This window comes from Phacochoerus africanus, chromosome 3 (genome assembly GCF_016906955.1).
Source record: "Phacochoerus africanus isolate WHEZ1 chromosome 3, ROS_Pafr_v1, whole genome shotgun sequence".
NCBI classification, from domain to species: Eukaryota; Metazoa; Chordata; class Mammalia; order Artiodactyla; family Suidae; genus Phacochoerus; species Phacochoerus africanus.
In genome coordinates, this window is record NC_062546.1 from 153,717,815 (window position 1) to 153,740,121 (window position 22,307).

The 22,307-nt window shown below is 35.6% G+C and overlaps 1 protein-coding gene across 1 annotated transcript in view; it reads left to right on the forward strand.

Moving 5' to 3' along the window:
- DNAJC10 (DnaJ heat shock protein family (Hsp40) member C10) overlaps window positions 1-22,307 on the forward strand; it is a 56,805-nt gene that overhangs the window by 21,302 nt on the left and 13,196 nt on the right. Inside the window, exons 10-18 of the mRNA XM_047773021.1 lie at window positions 3,214-3,257; window positions 3,886-4,023; window positions 7,076-7,165; window positions 8,284-8,397; window positions 10,318-10,432; window positions 15,309-15,436; window positions 15,741-15,857; window positions 20,381-20,482; window positions 21,962-22,117. Coding sequence (XP_047628977.1) covers window positions 3,214-3,257; window positions 3,886-4,023; window positions 7,076-7,165; window positions 8,284-8,397; window positions 10,318-10,432; window positions 15,309-15,436; window positions 15,741-15,857; window positions 20,381-20,482; window positions 21,962-22,117 — 1,004 coding nt within the window. The remainder of the gene's footprint in view (window positions 1-3,213; window positions 3,258-3,885; window positions 4,024-7,075; window positions 7,166-8,283; window positions 8,398-10,317; window positions 10,433-15,308; window positions 15,437-15,740; window positions 15,858-20,380; window positions 20,483-21,961; window positions 22,118-22,307) is intronic.

A 22,307-nucleotide genomic window follows, 5' to 3' on the forward strand; every position in this document is an offset into this window, starting at 1 on the left:
TTTAGACTCCACACATAAGGGATATCATATGATTTGTCTTTCACTATTTGACTAACTTCACTTTGTATGATAATCTCTAGGTCTATCCACCTTGCTGCAAATGGTGTTATTTCCTTCTTTTTTGTGGCTGAGTAATACTCCATTGTGTATATGTGTCACATCTTCTTTATCTCCTTACTCTTTTAATTGGGAGTAGTTCCTCTGCCTTTTCATTTTATTTAACTTTCTCTGACTCCATGAATTTGGGAGAAACTATTATCTATTATGGTCTCAAAAGGGTATTTTTTTATGGGAGCATCCCTTTGTAGATTGCATGTGTACATTTCTTTGGTGCAAGTACTGATTTTGATATGGACACCAGCCGCATCTTTCTTCAGGGTGTGCTCGTTACCACCTTGAATAGGGCGTGTGATTGGATTTGGGGGATCTAAAGCCTGTGCAGGGTGTGAGACGGAACTTGTTCTTTGTTCCATGGCTGGTGTTGCCCTCTCAAGGGCTGGGTCTGGTCCCCAGATGCCCTGAGGTGGGGCTACATTCCCCTTAAATACTGCCCTGCCTGCAAAGGAAATGATTGATGAAGCAAGGCCTGTGTGCTCACAGAGGATCAATATGGCACCTGCGTAGGGTGTCTGAGGCTCTACTCAGATGCATTCCAAGGTTGTGTCCCTTCCCTTGTTGTGTTCATCCCAGTCAAGTGCAAGGCTGCAAGAATTGAGATAGATGTGCCACCACCAGAGAGCGTCTCAAAGGACCTGTGTGACCTGGATCCAAGGCTAAGCTGCTGTGTATACTGAGTAGAGCCAAAGTGCTGGTTCTTCTGGGAGACAAACTGCAGTCTCTGCTGGGAGGCAAACTGGAGGGTACTTCTCTGGTATCACCCAACTGAGTGCTGACAGAGGCCACCTCTGCCCAATCTGGATCATATCCCTGGACCCCTAGACTGACTTTGTAGCCAGACTGAGTCTTTTTCCAGGGCTGGGTTGGCCCAGATCTTGTGCCAAACTGTGGTGTAGAGTGCACAGGGATGGGGTATTCACGTGACTCAGATTGGAGAGTTTGACAAGGGGCAGCTACCAGTGCAAAGCTCTCTCCACTATGATTGTTGGTAAGCCAGCACACATGCACTCCTCATGAGTAGAATCTGGGCTTCTCTAGCCCTTCTCTCTGTCCCAGTGGTTCTCCCAGCAGCCAAGGGAACTTGTCTCCTCCTTGCAGGACCCCAGGACTGGATACCCAGTCTGTGGCTCAGCCCACTTGCTCCCTACAATGAGGGTCTGGTCTGCCTGTGGGGACCTTCTCTTCCTTTTCACATCACACTCGGGCAGAGGTTTCCAACTCAGGGCTTTTCTATTCTACCTGGTTTTATGGAAATCTTTTTTGCAACTTTGGTGGTTTTTTTTTTTTTTTTTGGTCTTTTTGCCTTTTCTAGGGCCGCTCCCACGGCATGTGGAGGTTCCCAGGCTAGGGGTCTAATTGGAGCTATAGCCGCCGGCCTACGCCACAGCCACAGCAATGCGGTATATGAGCCGCGTCTGCGACCTATACCACAGCTCACAGCAACACCGGATCCTTAACCCACTGAGCGAGGCCAGGGATCAAACCTGCAACCTCATGGTTCCTAGTCAGATTCGTTAACCACTGCGCCACGACGGGAACTCCTTTTTTGCAACTTTGATTGTACAGTATTTCTGCCATTTTTTCCATTAGAATTATTCCACGTGTAGATGTATTTTTGATGTGTTTGGAGAGGTGAGTTCCACGTCCTCTGTCTCCATCATCTTGATCTCTCCTCTGAAATTACTAACTTCTTAAAGTACCATTTATAGTTTATGTTTGGGCAAATTTTTCATCTTAATTATACTCATGGTAAATTGTACCATCAGATAGATAAAAATGTTTTTGACACTTTGAAAAAATAATTAGTTGTTGACAAATACAACCCTCCCAAAATAATGATTTTTTTTTGCAGTTTTTTATTTTCCCTCTTTTCATATCAAAAATGAACACATTTGCTTCATAAATTTGAGGATGATTTTCCAATTCTAGGAAACTTTCCCCTAGTAAAATTAAGCTGAAAGTACATTACCCTATACAAATGGTGAACTCTATTTAGGCAGTAGGACTTTTCCCCATACTTTGCCTCTCAGCCTTTATGCTGCTGTGTTGAAAAGGTATTAACTTCAACTGAAATCAACCACTCACCTTATCTGGTAAGGCCCTTCTTTTTTTTGGTTTTGTTTTGTTTCTTCTTTTTTGTCTTTTTAGGGCTGCACCTGCAGCATCCAGAGGTTCCCCGGCTAGGAGTCAAATTGGAGCTGAAGCTGTCAGCCTACGCTACAGTCACAGCAATGCTGGATCCAAGCTGTGTCTGCGACCTACACCACAGCTTATGACAATGCCAGATCCTTAACCAACTGAGCAATGACAGGGATCAAAACCACATCCTCATGGATACTAGTCAGGTTCATTAACTGCTGAGCCACATCGGGAACTCCTGGTAAGGCCCATCTTAAGGAAGTTATTGCTTTGCAGCAAAAGTTACCTGATCACCCCTAAACTTTGTCATTGAAGAGTTTTGTCTTATTTTGGCCTAATGCACATGTTTCTGTCCATTCTACAAGTAAAGAAGACTTAAAACTTTCTGATACTATCTTACTTGCACCACAGGTAGATTGGTTTTACCTCTCTTAGTAAGCTCTTAAATGATACATGTTTCTTCTAAATCTGTCTCATATCCTAGGATTCATATTTACAGAACTTCCATAAATATGGTGAAAAAACTATTTTAAGATTATACTGTATTTTAAGAATTTTATATATACAGTTATCAAATAGGTCTATTGCATTTTATTACTCCAAATCATGACATCCTTTGTATAAAGGAGACTGTTGATAGGAGAAATTGGAAAATAAGATCCTAAAGAGTGTTTGTGAGGGAATTCCTTCTTTTTTCTTTAGCTAGAAATCCTGAGTAATGAGAGAGAATGAGAGTGAAGAGAGGGGGAGAGGAGAAGGGAGGGAAACGGGTGTGGGGAGGAAGGAAAATGAGACTTCGACCTATGTGTCTACCAAGTAAATAAAGGTCTCAGTATTTACCAGCACAGCCCAATTAATAGCCTTAGAATCAACATGATAGTTGTGGAGGAATGGTGAATGAAAGTATAGACTTAATAAAGCTGAAACTGCTTCATAAGTTTTTTTCCCCCCTCCCAGATTGTTTGACTTCACAGACACGTCTCAGGTTAAGTGGTATGTTGGTAAGCATCAATTATTTTTAAAACTATCACCATTGTTAAACATTTAAAAACTGATTCCACATGTTTTTTTTGGTCATTTCTTGAAGACTTAATTCACTTGTTGGTGACCTTTCTTGTTTTATGATAAGTGTGTTCATAAGTATAAGTTTCTAATTAGCTAAGTTTAGGACATTTTAACATGTCGTGCTTTTGCTGTCATTCACTTCTTAGTATTCTATAATTTACTTACGAGTTCCTCTTTAATCAGAGAGTTACAGTGTTTTTGTCATTTCCAAACTTCATTTTTTTTGTGTGTGGTTTTTTGTTTATTTAGCTCTTATGATATTATGGTCAGGGAGTGCAGTCTGTGTTGTTATTGTAACACTATTGAAGCTTCCTTTGTGGGTTAAAGTTTGCCCCTTACTGTCCTGTTTATACTTGAAAATATTTCCTATGTATGTTAGGTATAGTTTATTAATCTATTAGATCAAATTTATTGATCATGTTTTTCAAATTTGCATCATTTTTCGAGTGGTCTTTTAAAAGTTTAATTTACAAGTAGAAAAGTTGTTGTTTTGCTAAATATATATCTTTTTAACCTTTTCTTCCACTTACAACACTACCTGATTTTTGTTTCTTTCCATTTTAGGATGGTCTTGTTAATGTAGGATGGATGGACTGTGCCACCCAGGACAACCTTTGTAAAAGTTTAGATATTACAACAAGTACTACTGCCTATTTTCCTCCTGGAGCCACTTTAAATAACAAAGAGAAAAGCAGTATTTTGGTATGAATTGTTTTAATCTCTTTATGTATAAACATATACATTCAGATATATCATTTTATAAACAATGAGAAACAAAGAATATGTTTATATCATCTAATTATAGAACATTAATTATTTAGAACAAATATTTAATTTCTGGGATCCTCTTTAATATGCACTTCCATTTATAAAACTCAGCTATAAGGATTATTTTTAAACTGGCATAAACCATTATACTTTTAAAACCCAAAGGTATGGAATACATTCTTAGGTTATTAAATGATTATTTACTGGTTTCATTTATTTACATATTTTCAAAAGTTAAAATATACATCATTGGTTTGGGGTGGAATCTGGTAACTGTTTTATTAAAGTATTTTGTTTGATTCTGATATAAACTCAGTTTGACAATCTATTGGTGTGGTTCACCTCCCTAATTTTATGAATGAGGAAGCTGAGGTCCAAGGTAGTTATCAAGGAGCTGAGACAAATACCTGGGATATCAGATTAGTCCCTATGGAACCTCAGAAGAAAAGAAAACTTTAAATAATTATGTGACATACTTCCTATAGTTTTCTAAATTTTAATTTTTTTGATGTTGATAAAGATTACACATATTTATTACATAAATTTACATATGGTACATAAATGTATAAAGAAAGATGCAAAATTCATTAAAGCTAAATCACCCATTGGCAAGCACCATCAAATCTTGGTACATACCCTTCTAGATCTCTGCTTATATACACATGCAATTATAGCTTCATGCAGACAACTTACCAGTTTTATATTTGGCCAAGACCTCTGCTCCACTCCAAACATAGATATCCTACAGCCTGTTCAGTATCTCCCCTTGAATATTAATTGATGTCTCAAACTTAGTTTTCTATAACTATACTCCTGCTGTTTCCCCATAAACCTGCTCCACCCAGTTTTCCCCCATCTCAGTTGATGAAAATGTCGTCTTTTATCATTAAGGCCAAATACCTTGGAGTCATTCTTGACTCCTCTTTTTCTCATACGCTATAACCTATACCCTATTCATTAGGAAAATCTGTGTTTCTGTCTTTAAAATCTTTCCATAAGCCACCTCCACTGCTACCAGAGCACTTAACACCTTTTAATGTACACTATAATTTACTTATTTACTCTCACTATTTTCTCCTGCAGTAAATTTTTGGTTGAATTTTCCTTTGTTAAATCCCAAATGCCTAGAAGAGTATCTAGTACTTAAGTACTATATTTAGTGCATATTTATGTGCCTTATGCTGTGTGTGTCCCTGAATAGTAATGTATACAAAAAATCCTATAAATTTGTACATCAATCACAAATAAATCAATTCCTGAATAGTCATCCATTGACTACAGGTGACATACTTAATCAGTCCTCTCTTGGATTAATTATCTATATACTTAAGTTGTTTCTACTTTTTCATGATTATAAGCACTGTTGTAATAAATTATCTTGTTCACCTTTGTACACTTCTTCCATTATCTGTTTAGTATGTGATGGCTACAGTAGTTTTAAATTCATGTTGCCAGATTGCCCTGAGAAAAGCTGGATTTATTTACACCTGCCATCAGCGCATGAAGATTACCTGTATGCTGGCCAACACTTAATTCAGGCTCTTGACTTCAGTACATAATCTCATATTTTAGTGAGATATTTGGGTGTTTTGATATAAAACAATAAGCTCAGATATGACCTTAGTAAATATAAAGGAGTGATACTAGAAATGTGATCACACAGAGTGATGAATTAGAAGTCCTTATCTCTCCTATAAGCATTCAAGTTTTTAAAAATGTAAAATACTATGCTGGCTAAATATGTCTGGCAGATGAAATTCAGAGGCTAGACAATACCTTTATAGGTGTAACTGCCAGATTTTACTCTTAACGCAAAGATGTTTATAGTGAGGTTGTGTGGATCTATAATTTACTGTTTATATAAGCTGCTATAGGTATATTTTTAATAAAATTTTCTTGATGAATGTGACTAAAGTGAATGAGCTGTAATACTGAGGCACAAGTTTTTTGTTTTGACCTTTTAAGCCCTTTGATAAATTATTTCATAAGTTTTTGAGAATATGCTGTAGATTTTTTTTTAAGCAGAAAAGCTGAGTTTTCTGTTCTTATGTTATAGACATTATTTCTATCCATATAATTATTCTCTTGTCAAACACAATTAAACTGTGAATACAGTGGTAGTTCCTACAAGTTTTTAATGAAATTTTAGGTCTTTCGAGTAATATTTGAACTGTCAAAGTTTATAATTAAAGGTATACAAGTAGATATAGAGTTCTATGAGAAAAATATCCTGAGGATAAAATTTGGACAGAAATAAAGATTTATTAGAATTGAAATATGCCTATTTCTTTTGTTTGTATTTTAAATAATCAACCTAGATCTAAAATATATTTAAAATAAATCTATCAATATATTTTACTCTACCAAACTCAGGTGGTTTGGTTTTTAGACATTATTTCTAAAAACCTCCATAATAAGCAAGGCCTATTCCAGTCTTCCAGTAATAAATTGTTCTTATCTTAATTCCTATTACTGATTGGGGTAGGAAACATCTTAGATCATCAAATATTCTAGTTTTTTTAACAATTTTTAAAGAATTTGTAATGCATTGTCATTCTGTAAAATATGGTTGGCATTTAAGTTAAACTGAACATAATATAGCTTTTTTTCCAATGAACCAGAGGTGACTCTGGGTTATTTTGAGGATTATCATAGAATATGCAGCATAGTTAATGGAAAATTCCAGGTAAGAAAATACCTAATAATGACCTAATAATGAAATTTATTTTACATAACTTTTTTTTTTTAAAGAAACAAGCCTATTATACAGCTTTTTAATAATTGCCAAAATATGACAAACTCACTCTCTTTTTTTCTTTTTTTCTTTTTTTTTTGGAAAAGGACAATGTTTAGAATAATTAGCTTGAAAACTGTAACCTCTATGATTTTTTCTTTTCCCCCAACTGAAAACTGAAAAAAAAAACAAAGACACTAAAATAAACAGACATTGATTACAAAGATTACAATGTATTGTCTTTTATTCTAGTTTCTTAATTCTTTGGATGCTAAAGAAATATATTTGGAAATAATGCATAATCTTCCAGATTTTGAACTACTTTCAGCAAACACACTAGAGGTAATATTTTTATTCATAATGAAAAGTAATAAATGTTAGTAACATTTCAGATCCTTTTTGTTTTTGTTTTTGTTTTGGTCTTTCTAGGGCTGCTCTTTGGTGATTGGAAGTTCCCAGGCTAGGGACCGAATCGTAGCTGTAGCTGCCAGCCTACACCACAGCCACAGCATCGCCACATCCAGTGTCTGAGACCTATACCGCAGCTCAGCAATGCTGGATCCTTAACCCACTGAGTGAGGCCAGGGATTGAACTTGCATTAGCATCCTCATAGATAATAGTCGAGTTTATTACCACTGAGCCACAATGGGAACTCCCAAATCCTAAGATGTTAAAATCAGCATTGGCTTTCAGAGAGAAAGTAGCAGTTTCAAAGGATTTTATCTAGAAAAGATTTTATGTATATATAAAGGATTATATACATGTATAGAGGAATTTATATCTATTATATAAATATATATGTATGTATGTGTATGTATATATATATAGTATACATATATGTGTATGTATATATATATATATAGTATCAGTTGATTCTAGATTAATGCTAGAGTTGCTGGGTTATGGGGTTGCAACTTCAGGGTGGCTTTGTAGTTAGGGAACACCTAACTAGTCCTGAAGGTAGGCTTTGTGAGAATGCCAAAAGCAAGATTTTTATCACAAAGCAACTTTGGATCTAATCTGGAACTTCATGTTCTCACTTATAGAACTATTTACATTGTTCACTGAGAATTAGGAAGCAACTTTAGAAATAATTCAGATTGTACTAGAATCAGTTTTTTTTCTACTTATTGATCCCAGAGTTTTCTAACTATATCCTTACCAAACATTTTGTTAAACCTGAAAAATCTGACTTCCCCAACTTTCAACTTTTTCGCTGTCATTAAAACTATATATTTATTTCTTGGCACAGTCATCTTACTGTATGATGTTATAATTTAGTGACTCTTTTCTGTAATATTTAGTTGATTTATATAGCATTATTCCAAATAAAGTATAAATTTTAGGCAGTATTTAGAAGTAATGGGTAGGATAGTTATTAAGTCAAGGGAATAAAAATTAGAATTCTTAGGATTTCCTATCTCTGACTTTTTTATCATTTTTCTAAATCACTTTCAAGGATCGTTTGGCTCATCATCGGTGGCTCTTATTTTTTTACTTTGGAAGAAATGAATTTTCAAATGATCCTGAGTTGAAGAAACTAAAAACTCTACTTAAAAATGAACATATTCAAGTAAGAAAATGTATTCTGCCTAGTTTTCTGCTGTGTACTTTCTTTTTAATCTAGTACATAATATGGTTTTTTTTTTTTTTTTTGGTCTTTTTGCTATTTCTTTGGGCTGCTTCCGTGGCATATGGAGGTTCCCAGGCTAGGGGTCTAATCGGAGCTGTAGCCACCGGCCTACGCCAGAGCCACAGCAACGCAGGATCCGAGCCCCGTCTGCAAACCTACACCACAGCTCACAGCAACACCGGATCGTTAACCCACTGAGCAAGGGCAGGGACCGAACCCGCAACCTTATGGTTCCTAGTCGGATTCGTTAACCACTGCGCCACGACGGGAACTCCATAATATGTTTTAAATAACAGAAAAATACTCACTTGAAATTCTAGATTGAGAAACCGTAAATGCTTTTGTTCTTCTGTTTTCTTTTTTCTATTAAAAACTAAAATACCTGAAAAAAGTCAACTTTCATTTCTCAAGTATTTGCTATATGATAAATCTGTATTATACAGTTTTTCTGAAATACATACAAGGTATCCACCCCTTTTTAAAATTCGTATTTCTTTATGGAGTTCCTCCTGTGGCACAGTGGGTTAAGAATCTGACTGCAGTGGCTCAGGTTACTGCAGATGCATGGGTTCAATCTCTGGCCCAGCACCATGGGTTAAAGGATCTTGGTGTTGCCATAGCTGTGGTGTTGGTGGCAGCTGTGGCTCAGATTCAGTCCCTGGCCCGGGAACATCCATGTGCCATGGGTGCAGCCAGAAAAGAAAAGATTCTTATTTTTTTGTGTAGTTCATGCTCATTATTTTAAATTAAGATGTATATAAATAAACACAAAAATAAATTAAAATAGATACCTAAAAATTACCCATATTTTCACCACTATTAATAATCCTAAGAATTTACTGTATAATCTTTCAAAACTTTTTTTATATGTGTGGGCATATGTATGTTATTTGCACACATGCTCATATTGTAACAGTCATTGTAGTAGACACACATGTAAATTTACATATATACTTTTTAAGCAAAATTTTTTCACTATATTCTCTTATGTAAAATCTTCCATTCTATGATACAAACTTTTCCACATACTAGTGAAATGTATTTGTGTATATGTGTATGTGGTTATGTGTATATGAATTCTCATCCAAAAGACTAAGCAGTATTTCACTCTATAGTTACACCATAATTGTATATCAAAAGCATATACTGCAAACATGACTTTTTGAACCAAAGTTACATATTTTTAAAAATTTTTATCCTCATTACTACAGTCCTAGAAAGCTTATATCAGTTTATATTCTTACTGATAGCATATGAGTAACAATTTCTCTGCACCAGTGCCAACCCTTTCTTTATAATCAGCACTATTCCAATAGGCCAAAAGTGTTGTTAATATTACTTATTTATTTGCTTTTTACTTTATTTTTTTTTGTATGTCTCTGCCCCACTTTTTTCTCCTGATGGGATATTCATCTTTTAGTTTTTTAGTGGATCCTCTCTTAAATGATGCAAATATTTTTTCTTGGTTTATCATTTGCCTACTAGGTTTTCGCCCCCCACACTGTTTGAAAATGTCAACCCTTTTCTAATATATCTGCTTCTACAGTCTTACTCAAGAAGTTCTCTCTCTCTCTCCTCCACCCCAAGATTATATAAATATCCTCTACATTTTTAGAAGGGTGGATTTCTTAAACAATATTTTCTTGGAAATTTTCTCAGATTTTTTAAATCTCAGGCATTTTTTTTTTAATTTAGTTTCATCGTTAAATGTAAACTAATGACTTCTGTCTCTTATTTTCATGGTCTGTTAACTTCTGTTTAGAAACTGTGTTAGAGCAATGTCATTTGGGGGTTATCGCATGAATATTTAATTGAATGGATAAGATTTGTGACAGATTGAACCTTCTCTTTCTACTTTAGGTTGGCAAGTTTGACTGTTCCTCTGCAGCAGACATCTGTAGTAATCTCTATGTTTTTCAGCCATGTCTAGCAGTATTTAAAGGACAAGGAACCAAAGAATTTGAAATTCATCATGGTAAGAAGGGGAAAAATGATTAAAAATTCTTTATTTTCAAGTAGTAATTTTTAACTATACTTTTTATCTTGTTTTATATAGATGTTATTATAAATAACTATGCTTTCATTTATTAGTAAATTGTTTCTTGCAGGAAAATATATTTTGGATTATGTATAGTTCTTTTTAATATACCTTACTCTTCTTTTTAAAATAAATCCCTTTTTTCTACACAATATTTTGATCAGTGTTTTCAGCGAAAACTCTGGTGACATGTCAAGCTAGTGAGGAATTTAAGGGTCTTTCTTGATGACACAAGCCACACCTACAGTTTCCATTCCAGTGTGCCAAATGTAGCATTTCACCCATTATGGTTAATGTCTAGATAGTCTTTTGGATTTTTCCGACATTCAACAACCAAACATCTCCATTAACTGCTTTGTTATCAATCTTGAAGTTATAATTATAGTTCTGTGTTTCTTGGGACTTTAGCCCTCTATCATATAAATACAGTTCCCTTCCTAGGGTTTGGGAAACATCATCATACCTGCCCTGAAAAAGGTCAAATGTAGCAAAAGAGACATACAAATTACTACTGTCACACAGTTAGTAAATAACAGATATTGATATTATACTTATCATGTGCCAAGCACTCTTAGGTGTTAGAAATATAAAGCTGAAAGACATGGACTCTACTTTAAAGAGGTTTAAAATATCATCTAATGGGTTAAGAGGATGGAGATTTATGAGATAATGTGAAAACTGTTGTAATGGCCATTATGTATAAATTATAAGATCAAATAAAGGTGAGGAGGTGATGTTTGAATTGAGGTGACATTTGAATGCTCAGTTTCCCAAAACAAATATAGAAAAGAAGTGAGGCCCTGTAGGCTGAAGGAACTATGTGAGCAAAGACTTGACAAGATAAATTTATAGTAACTACGGATTATTCAGTACATGTTTATTCAAAACATTTAATCAAATGTTTTTCTAATGGCTTTTGCATATTTTGCATTTACATATTTATGTTCACAACAGTCTAACAAAGGAGAAAACTGAGATTCAGAAAGCTAAAGTTACTTCCCCATGATAGATAACTAGCAACTGATCAAGGTACATTTTGTGTCAGAACTTGTTTTCCTAGGCTTATAGCTGTGCTGAACTGTGCCACATCCTGAAAGTGCTAGAACTGACCTAAGTTTTACTAATGGAGTTCTGTTCTTTATCACTTGTGAAGTGTTTCTCAGATTCTCCCTCTATTCTATGCTTGCTGCCTCATTTCATCTTCATCAGTCCTTCATCTGCTATAATATCCTTTAATGCAATGCCTATCTCGTAACATTTTCTCTTTACAATTGTTTTATGCAGAGTTATTACCCTAGAATACCTAGAACATTTACATGTCAATTTTTGCTTTGAATCTCCTGATCTCTTTTAGAGTAAACTACGGATTCCTTAGCATAGAAGCAATGACTTTGTCTGTCTTGCTCACCACTGTATTTCCAGCACCTAAAATGCTGGTGTATAATAGGAATTCAGTAAATAGTTGTTAAATTAATAGGGTACATTCACTGTCCCCCTCTGCCTATTTTTTCAGCCTCATCTCCCACCTCTGCCCTTCCAAATAATCTTTTCTCCAACTACTTGTGGATCCTTGAAGATAGGATCTTTCCCTCCACTTGCCTTCACACAAAATTTGTCTTCCTCCTGCATTGGTTATTTCTTATTGCCCCTCAAAATAACTTAGCAAACTCCAAGTCACCCTTCAAAACTTAAAGCATTTTCTGCTCTGGGAGTATTCCATGAATACTCAAGTACTTCCTTTTGTGTGTTGTCACTAACTTTATAGCATAACTTTTATTATTTCCTTGGATTTAAATATTGTGGAGTTCGCATTGTGGCTCAGTGGGTTAAGCACCTGATGTTGTATCTGTGAGGATGTGGGTTTCATCCCTGGCCTTGCTCAGTGGGCTAAGGATCTGGCATTGCCACAAGCTGTGGCATAGGTCGCAGATGTGACTTGGGTCTGGTATTGCTGTGCCTATGGCATCGGCCAGCAGCTGCAGCTCTGATTCGACCCCTGACCTGGGAACTTGAGTATGCCACAGTGCAGATGTTAAAAAGAAAGAAAGAAAAGAAATAAGTAAGTAAACAAATAGGTATTGAGGTATGTGCCAGTACTAGGGAGTAGGAAAGAATATGAACTACCATTAATTTCTATCTTGAAGAACATTATGGATTGGTAGAGAAAACAGACAAGTAGATGGGCAAATTTTAAAATGTCTTTGTTTAAGCGAGTATTATCTATTTCTGAGTAGTAAATTATCCTCAAATTTAGCAGCCTAGAAAGACAAACATTTATGAACTCACACAGTTTCTGGTATTTAGGAATCTGAGAACAGTTAAGCTGAGTGATTCTGGCTCAGGTTTTCTCATGAGTTTGCAGTCAAGGCAGTTAAGGGCTATAGTCACCTAAAGGTTAGATTGCAACTGGCAAATTTGGTTCCAAGCTGACTCACAGGATAGTTAGAAGACTTCAGTTCCTCACTGCATTGGCCTCTCTGTAGGGCTTGTCACTTTTCCCAGAGTGAATGATCAGAGAGACACACAAACACAGAAGCAGTGATGTCTTTTATAATCTGATCTCAGACAAGATAAACCATCATACCCACTGCATTCTGTTGGTCACATACACCAACCCTGGCACAGCAGTAGTATGAGTACATGAGGTAGGGGTCATTGCAGGCTGTCTTGGAGAGTGACTACCAAAGCAGATGAGTATGGGTTACATTCAGGAACAGCATCTAGGAAGAGCAATTTTCTGAGGTTGGAGAAAGCAATCTCTTCATTGAGGTCTAAAGTAGAAGTAATGGTTATACAAATAAAGAGGTGTCAAACACATTTCCAAGCACTGGAACCAGCAAGTGTATTCATAGACTTTGAAATTAGAAAGAGCCTCTTTCATTCTTAGAAAGAAGGAATTTTTGGATAGCTGGAATGTTGAGTGTTAAAAGGAAATGAGACTTGAGGCTGGAGAAGGCACCAAGGGTCTTCTGTCAGGTAAAGTAATTTGGAGTCTATCCCAGAGACAGAGTAAAACATTTTAGAAAGGTGATTGGTTGCCTAGAATGAGTAGAAGCAAAATCGGAGGAAGGGAGAGCAAGTCTGATGCAGTTGTGTATGAAAGTGTTGGCTGCCTTTTCTAAATCATGGTGATGTACATGAGAAGAAGTGAACAGACTTTTTAAATACTGAGAATACAAAATCAGTATAACTTGATTATGTTTAGATGCAGGGTAATAAGAAAAGGAAGTTGAAGTTTCTGACTTGGTGAATTGGCAATTGAATGACTGATAGCACCATTTGGTGGGGAGGAGTTGACATGAGGTAGACACTCCCCGTTCACAGTTGAGTATGGGTCTAGGACTCAGCAGTAGAATTGGGACTGAAACTGTATATACAGATAATCACCATATCAATGATAACTGAAAATTTAGGTGAGGATGAACTTGTTTAAAAGTGAATAGAGAGACAAGATCAGGATTCTATAGATCATTTTTAAGGAACTGTCAAGAGGAATTCATGAAGCAGTTCAAGCAGCGGCAGCCAAAGATTTAAAAAAGGAAAATGTAGTATCAGTTATCACTTTATTTAAATATTTATGAAAATGTTTCTTCTACTGGGCTGTGAGCTCCTTAAGGAGAAGGTCTGTATTTTTTTATTTTGCATATCCAGGGCTTGACATACAGTAGGTGCTTGACTTAACATTAAGTGAATAAATCAAAGGGTACATCGGAAAATGAACTGTGTACTGGGCCAAAGAAAGCTATTATTTGCCAAGCCAAGGAGTATACTCTTCAGATAGTGGCACATCATCAAAGGGCTTTAAGCAAGGGGACAAGATGATCAGACTGTTTTTGTAACTTCCCTGAGGTAGCAATGTGAAAATGAAATAGTTAATAAGGAAGACAGGACAGAGAGAGTAGCTTGGTTAATTCAGTTGGTCGGACTAAATTTAAGCAGTAGCCTAAATTGGAGTGGAAGATGGTAAGAGATAGAATAGAGTTATGATATAAGGGTAATGAAAGAAGGCAAGATTGATTCTGAGAAGTCTTATTTAGGCACCTGGTGGATGATTATGCCACTGCCAAAGTAGGGAAGGTGAGAAAAGGAGCAAGTTTAGGGAAAAATAACTCACATTCAATTTGGATATGTTATGCCTGAATTGTTTATATGACATCCAGGTAAGTATTTCCACTAGGCAGTTAGATGTACAGATTTTGAATTCATAAAAGAAGTCTAGGCTGAAGAAACAGATTTAAGAGTTAGACCATAGGAGTTCCCGTTTGGCGCAGTGGTTAACGAATCCGACTAGGAACCATGAGGTTGTGGGTTCGATCCCTGGCCTTGCTCAGTGGGTTAACTATCCGGTGTTGCCGTGAGCTGTGGTGTAGGTTGTAGACGCAGCTCGGATCCCACATTGCTGTGGCTCTAGTATAGGCCAGCTGCTATGGCTCTGATTGGACCCCTAGCCTGGGAACCTCCATATGCCACAGGAGTGGCCCAAGAAATGGCAAAAAGACCAAAAAAAAAAAAAGAGTTAGACCATAATAATAGTTTAGGTAAGCAAAAAGAACTTAACACTGCCTCTGTGGATGAAAAAACTTTTCAGAGATCTTGACATTTTACCTGATCCTCCAAGAAAAAGAGTAAAGGGTTTCTCCTGGCGGTGCAAACCTAGGTATATATAGTATACAGAACACTAAACCCTCCAAAAAATAGTTTGTTTATAAGTTTATCTTCTTCTCTTTAAATATAGAATGTATTTCATATAAAAACTTTGAATTATTTCTGTGGATAAAAAGAATGAATTTTAATTTTTCTCTTTGTTTCAAAGGAAAGAAGATTTTATATGATATACTTGCCTTTGCCAAAGAAAGTGTTAATTCTCATGTTACCACACTTGGACCTCAAAATTTTCCCACCAGTGACAAAGAACCATGGCTAGTTGATTTTTTTGCTCCTGTAAGTTATGTTTATCTGTCAAATTTCAATATTGTCAGATTTTCTTTTGTCACAGCAAAAAGACATTTTCTAGGTAACCTCTAACCATGAATATTAGAATCATGTTACCCAGTTTTGGCCACTATCACATATTTCTTCTAAGAAAGTGCTGATATACTTGGCTTTCCAAGGATGGAGTATATAAATGCATAAGAATTGCAATTAAGTATGTTTTGTCTTTCTTAGCATATTGCTTGTTGCAGAAATGGTGTGTGTTTTTTGTTTCGCTTGGCTCAGTGCTTATGAATATTTTTTTCTTTCATAGTGGTGTCCACCATGTCGAGCTTTATTGCCAGAGTTACGAAAAGCATCAAAGCATCTTTATGGTCAGCTTAAGTTTGGTACACTAGATTGTACAGTTCACGAGGGACTCTGTAACATGGTAAGGCAAAGTGTAACCAATTTATTCTAATTAATGTTTTTGTAAAATGTTTTGGCAGCCCATTGTTAAAGCAATAAAATAACTTTCAAATGTGCATCTGCATTCAGAGTAGGAACAAATTATTCAAACAAATAACCTCCCCAAGAATGCTGTAGTATTATCACTTGATTAAAACATGTATAGATAATCTGTGTGACTCAGTGTAGATAGGGTCTTATTTATGAAACTCAAGAAAAATATTTAGTTGACTTGATAAAATATGATTTTTCAATTATTCTTTTTTTTCCTCCTGTCTTTTTAGGGCTACACCTGTGGCAAATGGATGTTCCCAGAGTAGGAGTCAAATCGGAGCTGCAATTGCCAGTTTATGCCACAGCTACAGCAACACCAGATCTGAGCCATGTCTGCGACCAACACCACAGCTCACGGCAATGCCGGATCCTTAATCCACTGAGTAGGGCCAGGGATTGAACTCATGTCCTCATGGATACTAACTAGTCAGGTTCATTACTGCTGAGCCACAATGGTAACTCCCCTTTTTTTTTAGTTTAATATTATCTTTTGTCAGTGTATAGTTTTTATTGTCTTCTAAATGTAGCTAGTAGAAATAAATTAAGCCTTTTGAAACCTTTATTTACATAAAAATAATTTTTTAGATTAATGTTCATTCTTTAGTTTTAGGAAGAACTAGAAATTATAAAATATTCTTGGGGAAGAAAACTAAATCAAATCAAGCCTCCAGATATCATTGTATAAGAAATCCAATAACAGGGGAATGTGTTAAGTGACACTGTGTACATACAATCTTTAAATCTCAGCTTGTGGAGAACTTTATAGGATAGACCCTAGTTTACTGTACATAGTCACTGAAAGAAGGAGAAAAGATATTTAAAAAGACTTACAAGATCTGTCATTCAAATGCAGCATTTAGTTAGGCCTTGTTTGGATGCAATTCCAACCAACTGCAAAAAAAAAAAAAAAGATAATTGGGAAAACAAACACAGGATTTCTGATGATATTCAGTAATTATTATTACAAAGACATACAGATGTTCAAATTGCTAATTATTTGAGAAATGCAAATCAAAACTACCATGAGGTATCCAGTTAGAATGGCCATCATCAAAAAGTCTATAAGTAACATGCTGGAGAGGGTGTTGAGAAAGGGAATCCAGCTATACTGACTGTTGGTGGGAATGTAAATGGGTACAGCCACTATGGAAAACTGTATGAAGGTTCCTTGAAAAACTAAAAATAAAGGTATCACATGATCCAGCAAGCCCACTTCTCGGTGTATATCCAGAAAAAACAAAAACACTGCTTTAAAAAAAAGAAAAATGCACCCCATTGTTCATAGCAGCACTGTTTACAATAGCCAAGACCTGGGAAACAACCCAGGTGCCCATCAACTGGCAATTGGCTTATGATATGGTTGGCTTAAGAAGATGTTGAGTTTGGGGTTGGTAGATGCAAACTATTACATTTAGAATGGATAAGCAATGGCGTCCTAGTGTACAGCACAGGGAACTCTGTCCACCCTCTTGGGTTAGAATATGATAGAAGGTAGTATTAAAAAAAAAAGTATGTATATGTATGACTGGGTCACTTTGCTATACAGCAGAAATTGAAGGAACATTATAAATCAACTATAATAAAATTTTAAATAAAAACAGGAAAGAGGAGTTCACATTGTGGCTTAGCAGCAACAAACCCAACTAATATCCATGAGGATATAGGTTCGATCCCTGGCCTTGCTCAGTGGGTTAAGAATCTAGCATTGCTCTGAGCTGCAGTGTAGGTCACAGATGTGGCTCAGATCCCATGTTGCCATAGCTGAGGTGTAGGCTGGCAGCTGCAGCTCTGCTTTGACCCCTAGCCTGGGAACTTCCATATGCTGCAGGTGTGGCCCTAAAAAGCAAAAAAAAAAAAAGAAGAAAAAAAATAAAACAGTGAAAAAAAAGAAGATAAGGTATAGATACAATGGAATGTTACTTGACCATTAAAAAGGATGAAATATTGCCATTTGGAGCAACATAGATGGACCTAGGAAGTATCATGTTTAGTGAAGTAAGTCAGAGAATGATAAATATTGTATCACTTATATGTAGAATCTAACATATATATATGAATGGAGTTCCCTTGTAGTGCAGCAGGTTAAGGATCTGGGTTGTCACTGCTCTGGCACAGATTTGATCCCATCTCGGGAACTTCCACATGCGCTTAAATGCATGAATAAATGAATGAATGAATAAGAATATATACAAAACAGACTCGCAGACATAGAAAACAAACTTATTGTTGCAGGGGGAGGGAAGAACAAATTAGGAGTATGAGATTAACATACACACTGCTATATATAAAATAGTTAAGCAGTCAGGATTTATTGTATTGCACAGGGAATTTAATATCTTGTAATAACCTATACTGGAAAATAAACAGAAAAGTACATATTCGAATCATTTTGCTGTACAGCTATTGATCTGTACAACTGATCAATAGATTTTACAATATTTTGTTCTAGTTGTACAGCAAAATGACTCAGTTACATTATGCTTCAATTTTTAAAAAGCATCGTGTTTAAAAAAATAATAGAAGTAAATGTAGAGTGATATCTACACGTGTCCCATGTGAGGAATTTCATTCCACATATGCACATGCATGTGCATACATACACTAAGTAAAAATTATGAATGTGGAGGAATTTGGCTACGTTAAATGTTAAAACTATTGCCAGTGATAGAAAAACACTTTAAAGTCAAACAACAGATTGAGGAAATATTTGCAGCACATATAACTTGACAAAACCTTAGTATTCAGAATATTTAAAGACTGCAAATCAGTTTTTTAAAATAGGAAAAAATGAGGTTTATAGCCATTTTATAAAGGAGAAAATTCAGTAAATGTGGAAAATGTTCAACTTCATTAGTCATCAAGAAAGTACAAATTATAGCAATAGTCATACACCCTCCCCATCCATCAAATTAACAAAAATTTAGCTGACAGTAGCAAGTACATAAATAAATAAATTATCCAGGCACATGGTATAATAACCAAAGAGGATTTACAACTAGATCTCTTTTTTTTTTTTTACAGCGTGGGTAAATCTCAAGAATATAATGAAAAAAGGTTGCAGAGTAGTATATAGAATATGATAAAATTATAGAAATTTTATAGACACTCAGACATTACAGTAGACTGCTTAGGGAGACATACGTATGTAGCAAAAGTGTAAAAACATCAATGGATTGTATAGATGCTTACTTCAGGGTATTGGTTGTTCCTGGTGTCAGAGTGGAAAGGAAATGGGATCAAGAACGAGAACTTCCAACAATCTGCCAGTACGGCAGAGAAGTTAATCATCCCAAAATGGAGCAGAGGGATATGTGGGTGTGTGTTAGATCATCTTCTCTCTTCATTATGTTTGAAATGTCATTAAAATATGTTTTTCAAATAAAATAAATAGGGCCTTTGGTTTTAAAGGTCTTGTATCAAACTCTTTTATCAAATTCACCTGGAATAGAGGCCAGGATTCACTTACTAATTGGTTAACTTTGACTAAATTATTTAATCTCTTAGTACCTCAGTTTCCTCATCTATAAAGTTGACTTACTAATTTTAGCTTCTGAATAGAATTGTTGTGAGGAACAGATTGGAAACTACATGTTTTATTGCTAAAAAGGTGCTAAATACGTCAGATATTAGGTAAAATTATTGTTTTGTTCACATAATGGGTTTTTTGTGCTCATTTTCAAAAATTTGATAAATGTTTCCATTATTTTTTTCTAAAGTTATTTTTTAATCCTAGTAAGAGACTCTAGTTTGCCAATGAGTACTTGTCAAAATTGAGGATGCAAAGCTCGGCTACAGCAAATCCACAGGGATCTCTTTATAATGTTTTTAAAAAGAAAAATTAAAACTTTAGAGAAGTGTTTTCTGGGTTGGTGTTCATGATAATTCTGAGGAAATTAATTTTTACCATAAAAATTGTCTTGAACAAAGAATAAACAACAACCTCATTCTTAGGGTATGATTAACCTAAAATATGATTGTGTACACATGAATTACTTCTTCCCTTATTCTTGGTATTTGTATTTCCTTGATTTTCTTTTACTTCTAGACAAGTTGGAGTATTATGGTTTTAAAAAAACAAAAAACAAAAAACAAAAAACGCTGAAGCTAGAGTTTAGTCTGCTCTTTACGTCGTCACCTACCGTGCTTCAGGAGAGTAGAAAAATACCGAGCTCATAATTATCCATGCTTGCTTCTCAGTGTTTCATTACCTGTGGATTTTATGGCTAATGGAGTAGCTAGCTATAAATAAGGGTTGTGTACTGCTCAAGAGTGCCACTGTAAATCTATTTCCTTTACTAAATTTGGCTACACTAAAATTTTTCAGTCACCAGAAATTTAGCAATGAGTTCTTAAAATCTTGTTACTTAAATAAAGGCAAACTGGTTATAAATTTAAAACAAATAGGTAAAATGTATAAAATCTTTGTGTAATATGTGTTCTCATTTCTAACAGTATAACATTCAAGCTTATCCAACAACAGTGGTGTTCAACCAGTCCAACATTCATGAGTATGAAGGTCATCACTCTGCTGAACAGATCTTGGAGTTCGTAGAGGTACTTTTAAGTTGTAGCCTATGGCTGTAAATCCTTCCATGTATGTATACACTTTGTATGAATATTTAATAATGTTTAACAATAGGATTTATTATTTTCATGCCAGAACACTTTCTGAGAAGAAAAAAAAATTTTTAATTTTCTAATGTTTTGCTCCTGTTACAGACTTATTCTCAGAGGTTATAGCAAGTATATCTTTCATTTGTTACTGAGTATAGTGCTTTGTACTTAGTGGACATAGTTATTATTGATTGAATGCATAAAATTGTACCTTTTACGTAAACCCATGTTACCCCCTTTCTCTGGTAGAACTGCCACACATTATTTCTTTTAGGTCTCTTGTAGATGAGATAGCTGTGAGCCCCATTCTTGGACAATTTTGAGAACTGTGTGGCTAAGGACAGTCTTACCCCAGCCACCAATGGAGGGCTTCTTCAAGGCCAGACAGTTTTGCCAAGCCTTCTGTGTTTTGAGCCCAAAAGTGCCCTACATCTGCAGCATCTCCTTTTTTCTCACTAATGGTCGTAATTGACCAAAACAGTTACAGGGGCCTCCTAAGAAAGAAATGAACAGTTCTAGCTTATTATCCACTCAGTGACCATTCTGTCCTCTGTCTTACTCATCTCTTCCTCCTCCTCCAGAATAATAGTTTTTTTTGTTTTGTGGCGTTTTTGACTATTTCCCCAGGAAGCTAACATCTTTGTTAGGGCTACCTGAGTGTGCATCATGATAGACTGAAGCTCTATTAAAACAGCATTTGAAACAAATGAACTATAGAGAGCTTGTGCAATATCTCCAGTCAGAACGTTGGAAAAGTAGAAAAGTGAGCTTTCCATTAATAACTAAAGGATCATTTGCAAACCAGCTATTGGTTCCAGAAAGAACTGTACGGCCTATGACATCTGGGCAGCTCTTGGAACTCTTGTCTCCTCTTTTCTCTACCTAAAATGATTTTAGTGATACATAGAAATAAGGAAATACACCTTGATTTAAGAAGACTGATGGGCAAAATCCAAACTTAAAAAATAAGGATCATTTCTTCCTTTTTAAAATAATTCACTGTAGATTCTCTTTAAATATCCGTTGTATCTTTTGATTAGTTCAAAAACAGGAAATTTTCCCTTTTTTTTTTTTTTTCAGGGCTGCACCTATGGCATATGGAAGTTCCCAGGCTAGGGGCCAAATTGGAGCTACAGCTGCCAGCCTGCACCACAGCCACAGCAGTGCAGGATCCGAGCTGCATCCTTGAACTACACTGCAGCTCACAGCAATGCCAGATCCTCAACCCACAGAGGGAGGCCAGGGATCAAACCCTCATCCTCATGGATGGTAATTGGCTTCATAACCCACTGAGCCACAGCAGGGACTCCAAAAAAAAACAAAAAATTTTCTAAATGAGGTATTATTTATACAGTTTGCAAAGAATATATGAACTACTCCTTTTTATATTTGTTATAATGAAAGCTGTATTCTCTTAAGGATCTTATGAATCCTTCAGTGGTCTCCTTGACACCCACCACTTTTGATGAACTAGTTAGACAAAGAAAACCTGACGAAGTCTGGATGGTTGATTTCTATTCTCCATGGTGTCATCCATGTCAAGTCTTAATGCCAGAATGGAAAAGAATGGCCCGGGTATGGTAAAATAGTTTATTGTAAATCTTAACATTTACTAAGAATTCTTGTTTAACGGAATTATTTTGAAATTGAAATGAGTGAACCCACTTCTGGATTAGCACAGTTCTGATGGTTTTTTACATACCCATTAGAAGTCAACTGTGTTTCTGTCTGGTATATGAATGGTATAAAATAATTACCCTTTTTC